We start from the raw sequence: 9,820 nt of genomic DNA, 5'->3' as shown, positions 1-9,820 counted from the left end.
CCTTACCACGTGGGAGATTATAGCTACCTGCGTGACATCCGAGTCCAAGAAAATCAACAATGTGGAATGGCTTACTTGGATAATTGTTCATTAAACAAAAAGAAGGGAATAAGAACAGTCCCTCATACCAAAGTGGTTTTCTCAGACACGTGTGTCAAGCTTTCGTCCCTGTGCAATACGATGAAAAGTGTTAGAATGAGAAGCATAGAAGGAAATAACAAACAAATGAAATCAACAACAGAAGTCAATCGTGCATTCGTGGTTACAGCAGCAATGGACCTTACCACGTGGGAGATTATAGCTACCTGCGTGACATCCGAGTTCAAGAAAATCAACAATATGGAATGGCTTACTTGGATAATTGTTCATTAAACAAAAAGAAGGGAATAAGAACACTTATACCAAATTGGTTTCCTTAGACACGTGTGTCAAGCTTTCGTCCCTGTGCAATACGATGAGAAGTGTAAGAATGAGAAACATTGAAGGAAATAATAAACAAATGAAATCAACAACAGAAGTCAGTCGTGCATTTGTGGTGACTGCAGCAATTGACCTTACCACGTGGGAGATTATAGCTACCTGCGTGACATCCGAGTCTAAGAAAATCAAGTATGTGGAATGGCTTACTTGGATAATTGTTCATTAAACAAAAAGAAGGGAATAAGAACACTTATACCAAATTGGTTTCCTCAGACACGTGTGTCAAACTTTCGTCCCTGTGCAATACGATGAAAAGTGTTAGAATGAGAAACATTGAAGAAATTAACAAACGAATGAGATCAACAACAGAAGTCAGTCGTGCATTTGTGGTTACAGCAGCAATTGACTTTACCACGTGAGAGATTATAGCTACCTGCGTGACATCCGAGTTCAAGAAAATCAACAATGTGGAATGGCTTACTTGAATAATTGTTCATTAAACAAAAAGAAGGGAATAAGAACAGTCCCTTATACCAAAGTGGTTTCCTTAGACACGTGTGTCAAGCTTTCGTCCCTGTGCAATACGATGAAAAGTTTTAGAATGAGAAACATAGAAGGAAATAACAAACAAATGAAATCAACAACAGAAGTCAATCGTGCATTTGTGGTTACAGCAGCAATTGACCTTAGCACGTGGGAGATTATAGCTACCTGCGTGACATCCGAGTCCAAGAAAATCAACAATGTGGAAAGACCTACTTGGATAATTGTTGATTAAACAAAAAAAAGAGAATAAGAACAGTCCCTTATACCAAAGTGGTTTCTTTAGACACGTGTGTCAAGCTTTCGTCCCTGTGCAATACGATGAAAAGTGTTAGAATGAGAAACATAGAAGAAAATAACAAACAAATGAAATTAACAACAGAAGTCAGTCGTGCATTTGTGGTTACAGCAGCAATTGACCTTACCACTTGGGAGATTATAGCTAGCTGTGTGACATCCTAGTCCAAGAAAATCAACAATGTGGAATGGCGCACTTGGATAATTGTTCATCAAAAAAAAAAAGGGAATAAGAACAGTCCCTCATACCAATGTGGCTTCCTTAGACACGTAAGTCAAGCTTTCGTCCCTGTGTAATACGATGAAAAGAGTTAGAATGAGAAACATTGAAGGAAATAACAAACAAATGAAATCAACAACAGAAGTCAGTCGTGCATTTGTGGTTACAGCAGCAATTGACCTTACCACGTGGGAGATTATAGCTACCTGCGTGACATCCGAGTCCAAGAAAATCAACAATGTAGAATGGCTTACTTGGATAATTGTTGATTAAACAAAAAGAAGGGAATAATCCCTCATACCAAAGTGGTTTTCTCAGACACGTGTGTCAAGCTTTCGTCCCTGTGCAATACGATGAAAAATCAACAATGTGGAATGGCCTACTTAGATAATTGTTCATTTAACAAAAAAAAGGAATAAGAACAGTCCCTTATACCAAAGTGGTTTCCTTAGACACGTGTAGTAAGCTTTCGTCTCTCAGCAATACGATGAAAAGTGTTAGAATGAGAAACATAGAAGGAAATAACAAACAAATGAAATCAACAACAGAAGTCAGTCGTGCATTTGTCGTTACAGCAGCATTTGACCTTACCACGTGGGAGATTATAGCTACCTGCGTGACATCCGAGTCCAAGAAAATCAACAATGTGGAATGGCTTACTTGGATAATTGTTCATTAAACAAAAAGAAGGGAATAAGAACAGTCCCTTATACCAAAGTGGTTTCCTTAGACACGTGTGTCAAGCTTTCGTCCCTGTGCAATACGATGGAAAGTGTTAGAATGAGAAACATAGAAGGAAATAACAAACAAATGAAATCAACAACAGAAGTCAGTCGTGCATTTGTGGTTACAGCAGCAATTGACCTTACCACGTGAGAGATTATAGCTAGCTGCGTGACATCCTAGTCCAAGATAATCAACAATGTGGAATGGCTTATTTGGATAATTGTTCATCAAAAAAAAAAAGGGAATAAGAACAGTCCCTTATACCAATGTGGTTTCCTATGACACTTGTGTCAAGCTTTCGTCCCTGTGCAATACGATGAAAAGTGTTAGAATGAGAAACATAGAAGGAAATAACAAACAAATTAAATCAACAACAGAAGTCAGTCGTGCATTTGTGGTTACAGCAGCAATTGACCTTACCACGTGGGAGATTATAGCTACCTGCGTGACATCCGAGTCCAAGAAAATCAACAATGTGGAATGGCTTACTTGGATAATTGTTCATTAAACAAAAAGAAGGGAATAAGAACAGTCCCTTATACCAAAGTGGTTTCATTACACACGTGTGTCAAGCTTTCGTCCCTGTGTAATACGATGAAAAGAGTTAGAATGAGAAACATTGAAGGAAATAACAAACAAATGAAATCAACAACAGAAGTCAGTCGTGCATTTGTGGTTACAGCAGCAATTGACCTCACCACGTAAAAGATTATAGCTACCTGCGTGACATCCTAGTCCAAGAAAATCAACAATGTGGAATGGCTTACTTGGATAATTGTTCATCAAAAAAAAAAAGGGAATAAGAACAGTCCCTCATACCAATGTGGCTTCCTTAGACACGTAAGTCAAGCTTTCGTCCCTGTGTAATACGATGAAAAGAGTTAGAATGAGAAACATTGGAGGAAATAACAAACAAATTAAATCAACAACAGAAGTCAGTCGTGCATTTGTGGTTATAGCAGCAATTGACCTTACCACGTGGGAGATTATAGCTACCTGCGTGACATCCGAGTCCAAGAAAATCAACAATGTGGAATGGCTTACTTGGATAATTGTTCATTAAACAAAAAGAAGGGAATAAGAACAGTCCCTTATACCAAAGTGGTTTCCTTAGACACTTGTGTCAAGCTTTCGTCCCTGTGCAATACGATGGAAAGTGTTAGAATGAGAAACATAGAAGGAAATAACAAACAAATGAAATCAACAACAGAAGTCAGTCGTGCATTTGTGGTTACAGCAGCAATTGACCTTACCACGTGGGAGATTATAGCTACCTGCGTGACATCCGAGTCCAAGAAAATCAACAATGTGGAATGGCTTACTTGGATAATTGTTCATTAAACAAAAAGAAGGGAATAAGAACAGTCCCTTATACCAAAGTGGTTTCCTTACACACGTGTGTCAAGCTTTCGTCCCTGTGCAATACGATGGAAAGTGTTAGAATGAGAAACATAGAAGGAAATAACAAACAAATGAAATCAACAACAGAAGTCAGTCGTGCATTTGTGATTACAGCAGCAATTGACCTTACCACGTGGGAGATTATAGCTAGCTGCGTGACATCCTAGTCCAAGATAATCAACAATGTGGAATGGCTTATTTGGATAATTGTTCATCAAAAAAAAAAAGGGAATAAGAACAGTCCCTTATACCAAAGTGGTTTCCTTAGACACTTGTGTCAAGCTTTCGTCCCTGTGCAATACGATGAAAAGTGTTAGAATGGGAAACATTGAAGAAAATAACAAACGAATGAAATCAACAACAGAAGTCAGTCGTGCATTTGTGGTTACAGCAGCAATTGACCTTACCACGTGGGAGATTATAGCTACCTGCGTGACATCCGAGTCCAAGAAAATCAACAATGTAGAATGGCTTACTTGGATAATTGTTGATTAAACAAAAAGAAGGGAATAAGAACAGTCCCTCATACCAAAGTGGTTTTCTCAGACACGTGTGTCAAGCTTTCGTCCCTGTGCAATACGATGAAAAGTGTTAGAATGAGAAACATAGAAGGAAATAACAAACAAATGAAATCAACAACAGAAGTCAATCGTGCATTCGTGGTTACAGCAGCAATGGACCTTACCACGTGGGAGATTATAGCTACCTGCGTGACATCCGAGTTCAAGAAAATCAACAATATGGAATGGCTTACTTGGATAATTGTTCATTAAACAAAAAGAAGGGAATAAGAACACTTATACCAAATTGGTTTCCTTAGACACGTGTGTCAAGCTTTCGTCCCTGTGCAATACGATGAGAAGTGTAAGAATGAGAAACATTGAAGCAAATAATAAACAAATGAAATCAACAACAGAAGTCAGTCGTGCATTTGTGGTGACAGCAGCAATTGACCTTACCACGTGGGAGATTATAGCTACCTGCGTGACATCCGAGTCTAAGAAAATCAAGTATGTGGAATGGCTTACTTGGATAATTGTTCATTAAACAAAAAGAAGGGAATAAGAACACTTATACCAAATTGGTTACCTCAGACACGTGTGTCAAACTTTCGTCCCTGTGCAATACGATGAAAAGTGTTAGAATGAGAAACATTGAAGAAAATAACAAACGAATGGGATCAACAACAGAAGTCAGTCGTGCATTTGTGGTTACAGCAGCAATTGACTTTTTTTTTTTGAGAGATTATAGCTACCTGCGTGACATCCGAGTTCAAGAAAATCAACAATGTGGAATGGCTTACTTGGATAATTGTTCATTAAACAAAAAGAAGGAAATAAGAACAGTCCCTTATACCTAAGTGGTTTCCTTAGACACGTGTGTCAAGCTTTCGTCCCTGTGCAATACGATGAAAAGTTTTAGAATGAGAAACATAGAAGGAAATAACAAACAAATGAAATCAACAACAGAAGTCAATCGTGCATTTGTGGTTACAGCAGCAATTGACCTTACCACGTGAGAGATTATAGCTACCTGCGTGACATCCGAGTCCAAGAAAATCAACAATGTGGAATGGCTTACTTGGATAATTGTTCATCAAAATGAAAAAAGGGGAATAAGAACAGTCCCTTATACCAATGTGGTTTCCTTAGACACGTGTGTCAAGCTTTCGTCCCTGTGCAATACGATGAAAAGTTTTAGAATGAGAAACATAGAAGGAAATAACAAACAAATGAAATCAACAACAGAAGTCAATCGTGCATTCGTGGTTACAGCAGCAATGGACCTTACCACGTGGGAGATTATAGCTACCTGCGTGACATCCGAGTTCAAGAAAATCAACAATATGGAATGGCTTACTTGGATAATTGTTCATTAAACAAAAAGAAGGGAATAAGAACAGTCCCTTATACCAAAGTGGTTTCCTTAGACACGTGTGTCAAGCTTTCGTCCCTGTACAATACGATGAAAAGTGTTAGAATGTGAAACATTGAAGAAAATAACAAACGAATGAAATCAACAACAGAAGTCAGTCGTGCATTTGTGGTTACAGCAGCAATTGACCTTACCACGTGGGAGATTATAGCTCCCTGCGTGACATCCGAGTCCAAGAAAATCAACAATGTAGAATGGCTTACTTGGATAATTGTTCATTAAACAAAAAGAAAGGAATGAGAACAGTCCCTCATACCAAAGTGGTTTCCCTAGACACGTGTGTCAAGCTTTCGTCCCTGTGCATACGATGAAAAGTGTTAGAATGAGAAACATTGAAGAAAATAACAAACGAATGAAATCAACAACAGAAGTCAGTCGTGCATTTGTGGTTAAAGCAGCAATTGACCTTACCACGTGGGAGATTATAGCTACCTGCGTGACATCCGACTCCAAGAAAATCAACAATGTGGCATGGCTTATTTGGATAATTGTTCATCAAAAAGAAAAAAGGGAATAAGAACAGTCCCTCATACCAATGTGGTTTCTTTAGACACGTGTGTCAAGCTTTCGTCCCTGTGCAATACGATGAAAACTGTTACATTCTAACAATTTTCATCGTATTGCACAGGGACGAAAGCTTGACACACGTGTCTAAGGAAACCACTTTAGTATGAGGGACTGTTCTTATTCCTTGCTTTTTGTTTAATGAACAATTATCCAACTAATCCATTCCACATTGTTGATTTTCTTGGACTCGGATGTCACGCAGGGAGCTTTAATCTCCCACGTGGTAAGGTCAATTGCTGCTGTAACCACAAATGCACGACTGACTTCAGTTGTTGATTTCATTCGTTTGTTATTTTCTTCAATGTTTCACATTCTAACTCTTTTCATCGTATTGCACAGGGACGAAAGCTTGACACACGTGTCTATGGAAACCACATTGGTATAAGGGACAGGAAATAACAAACAAATGAAATCAACAACAGAAGTCAGTCGTGCATTTGTGGTTACAGCAGCAATTGACCTCACCACGTGGGAGATTATAGCTACCTGCGTGACATCCGAGTCCAAGAAAATCAACAATGTGGAATGGCCTACTTGGATAATTGTTGATTAAACAAAAAAAGAGAATAAGAACAGTCCCTTATACCAGGGGTTCCCAAAGTGGGCGCCGCGGCGCCCTGGTGCGCCGTAGAAACTAAAGAGGGGCGCCGCGCCGTGAGTCGATCGTCTATCATTATCCGAAACCAAAAATTTTGCGCGGGTACCCGCGCAGTACACAGTGCCTACCTACTTACGTCGCGCGCGTCGTCGTCGCTCACTCGCCGAAAAGTACCTACGCGCTTGAAAACTATTGTTTGGTCGAGAGCTGGTTGGCAACACTGCCTACCCCTACCCCTCCCACGTCTTTGCCCGCCCGCAATCGCTTGCTCGCAATCACAATGCCAGTTTATTTCAAGCGAGCCGCGCGACGGACGTGTTATGTTATCGTGTTTTGTGTGTTATCGTGTTTCGTTTCACTTTGTTTGTGTTTTGTTTCGCTTTCTTTTTCATCAAATATCTCATGCAAAATGGATAGATTTTTATTAAATAAAAAACAAGTCGGTAGTTCAAATGATAGTGAGGAAGCATCTACTAGTGGTGGCAGGGAAGCAAAGAAGCGGAAATATCGTAAATACGATGATAGCTATTTGGACTTCGGTTTTACTTCAATAGAAGTAAACAATGAAGAAAAACCGCAGTGTGTGCTTTGTTTGAAAATACTATCATCTGAAAGTATGCTTCCAAGTAAATTGAAGCGACATCTCGAGACAATTCATCCAACTATGGTTGCAAAATCGCGTGATTTTTTTCACCGGAAATTACAAAATTTAAAAAAAACAAAGAACGTATTCACTCAGCAAGCCTCAGTACCTAACAACGCACTGTTAGCATCATTCAAGGTGGCATACAGGGTGGCAAAATGCAAAAAACCTCATACTATTGCAGAAGAGCTTATCCTACCAGCTGCTATCGACATGGTGAATATTATGGTGGGAGAATCGGCTGGAAAATTAATTTCCAAGGTACCCTTATCTAACAATACTATCAGTCGAAGAATCCATGACATAGCTGACGATCTCAATTACCAATTAATAGAAAAAATGAAAAGCAAGGATTTTGGTTTGCAACTTGATGAGGCGACTGACAGTAATAGCGATGCACATCTCATTTGTTACGTACGCTTTCTGGCTGACAATATTATTGTCGAAGACCTTTTATTCTGCAAAAGCATTACCGAAAGTGCGAAGGCCGAAGACTTGTTTGAAATTCTTGACAAGTTTATTGCAGAAAGTGGCTTGGATTGGGAAAAGTGTATCGGTGTATGTACTGATGGTGCTCGATCCATGTCTGGCAGGTATGGGGGAGTACAAGCGCTTATTCGTAAAAAAGCACCGAATGCTATGTGGACCCATTGTATCATCCATAGAGAAGCTCTTGCATCAAAATCAATGAGCTCTGAACTGAACCAAGTACTGGAATGTGTAATTGGTGCAGTAAACTACATAAAAACTAGGCCTGTAAAGGCCAGACTTTTTAAAAAACTATGTATAGATATGGGAGCTGAACATACGGCTCTGCTGTATTACTGCAATTCACGATGGCTTTCACGTGGAAATGTCTTATTTCGTGTGTTCGAATTACACGAAGAAATTCGAATTTTTTTACAGCAAGAACGTCATGAAAACGCCAAATATTTTACTGAAGCAGATTTTTTGCTAAAACTAGCATATTTGTGCGATATATTTGAGAAACTAAATAATTTGAATCTCTCTTTGCAAGGCAACAACACGCACATTCTGAAACTATTGGAGAGGATTGCGGCGTTTAGAAAAAAACTGCAGTTGTGGATAAAGAAAATGAATGAAGGCAGTGGTCAAGATTGCTTCCCGCAATTGTATAAATATGCTGCATCTAATGAACTGGTTGTCTCACACGACCTGATGGTTCTTTTCACGGGACACCTATCGAAGCTCACCGAATGGTTTTCGAAGTACTTTGGACATGATGATGTCGAAAAATTTGCGTGGATCAGAGATCCTTTCCATGCACAAGCTCCACCAGGATTCACATCACAAGATGAAGAGAGTCTCATTGAACTCTCTTGCGACAGCAGCCTTAAAACTAGATTCACCTGTTCCGATTTGGTGGAGTTTTGGTTATCGATTCAAAATGAATATCCAAATTTAAGTTCAAAAGCTGTAAGAATTTTCATTCCGTTTGCAACATCATATTTATGTGAAGCTGGATTTTCAGCTGTAGCTGTAATCAAGAACAAATATCGCTCAAGGATCAATGTGGAGCAAGAAATGAGAGTAGCAGTGTCAAGTCTTATTCCCCGCTTTGAAAAACTGTGCGGAGATCACCAAGCTCACCCGTCACATTGATTTGACTGAGTACCTAACTATCATATTTTATTTTGGTTTTTCTTTAGTCTCTCTTGTTGTTTTCTGTTTCAATTCTCTTACATATAATAAAAAAACTTAATTTCATATTGTGGATGTTTCAATTTTTGTTCCTATCTACCTAACCTAACTACTATAGTTGTAGGTACCTATTTCTTACGACTGTATCTTTTTCAAATAGCTAGCGAAGGTAGGGAGCCGTGACAAAATAATAAATTTGTAACTGCCCGCGGGCTGAAAAAGATTGGGAACCCCTGCCTTATACCAAAGTGGTTTCCTTAGACACGTGTGTCAAGCTTTCGTCCCTGTGCAATACGATGAAAAGTGTAAGAATGAGAAACATAGAAGGAAATAACAAACAAATCAAATCAACAACAGAAGTCAGTCGTACATTTGTGGTTACAGCAGCAATTGACCTTAGCACGTGGGAGATTATAGCTACCTGCGTGACATCCGAGTCCAAGAAAATCAACAATGTGGAAAGACCCACTTGGATAATTGTTGATTAAACAAAAAAAAAAAAATAAGAACAGTCCCTTATACCAAAGTGGTTTCCTTAGACACGTGTGTCAAGCTTTCGTCCCTGTGCAATACGATGGAAAGTGTTAGAATGAGAAACATAGAAGGAAATAACAAACAAATGAAATCAACAACAGAAGTCAGTCGTGCATTTGTGATTACAGCAGCAATTGACCTTACCACGTGGGAGATTATAGCTAGCTGCGTGACATCCTAGTCCAAGATAATCAACAATGTGGAATGGCTTATTTGGATAATTGTTCATCAAAAAAAAAAAGGGAATAAGAACAGTCCCTTATACCAATGTGGT

At 39.0% G+C, this 9,820-nt stretch overlaps 1 protein-coding gene across 1 annotated transcript; it reads left to right on the top strand.

The window, feature by feature from the left end:
- The first annotated feature begins 7,116 nt into the window (after positions 1-7,116).
- On the top strand, positions 7,117-8,973 carry LOC123683077 (zinc finger BED domain-containing protein 5-like). The gene has a single exon (XM_045621975.1). The coding sequence runs from the start codon at positions 7,117-7,119 to the stop codon at positions 8,971-8,973; it is 1,857 nt and encodes a 618-aa protein (XP_045477931.1).
- The last annotated feature ends 847 nt before the right edge of the window (positions 8,974-9,820 follow it).

This window comes from Harmonia axyridis, chromosome 6 (genome assembly GCF_914767665.1).
Source record: "Harmonia axyridis chromosome 6, icHarAxyr1.1, whole genome shotgun sequence".
NCBI classification, from domain to species: Eukaryota; Metazoa; Arthropoda; class Insecta; order Coleoptera; family Coccinellidae; genus Harmonia; species Harmonia axyridis.
The sequence above is the reverse complement of the archived record's forward strand: the minus strand, read 5'-3'. Positions and strand labels throughout refer to the sequence as shown.

Excerpts from the sequence above, each read along its gene's own strand:
- LOC123683077 (XM_045621975.1), top strand. The coding sequence starts at position 7,117 with ATGGATAGATTTTTATTAAATAAAAAACAAGTCGGTAGTTCAAATGAT.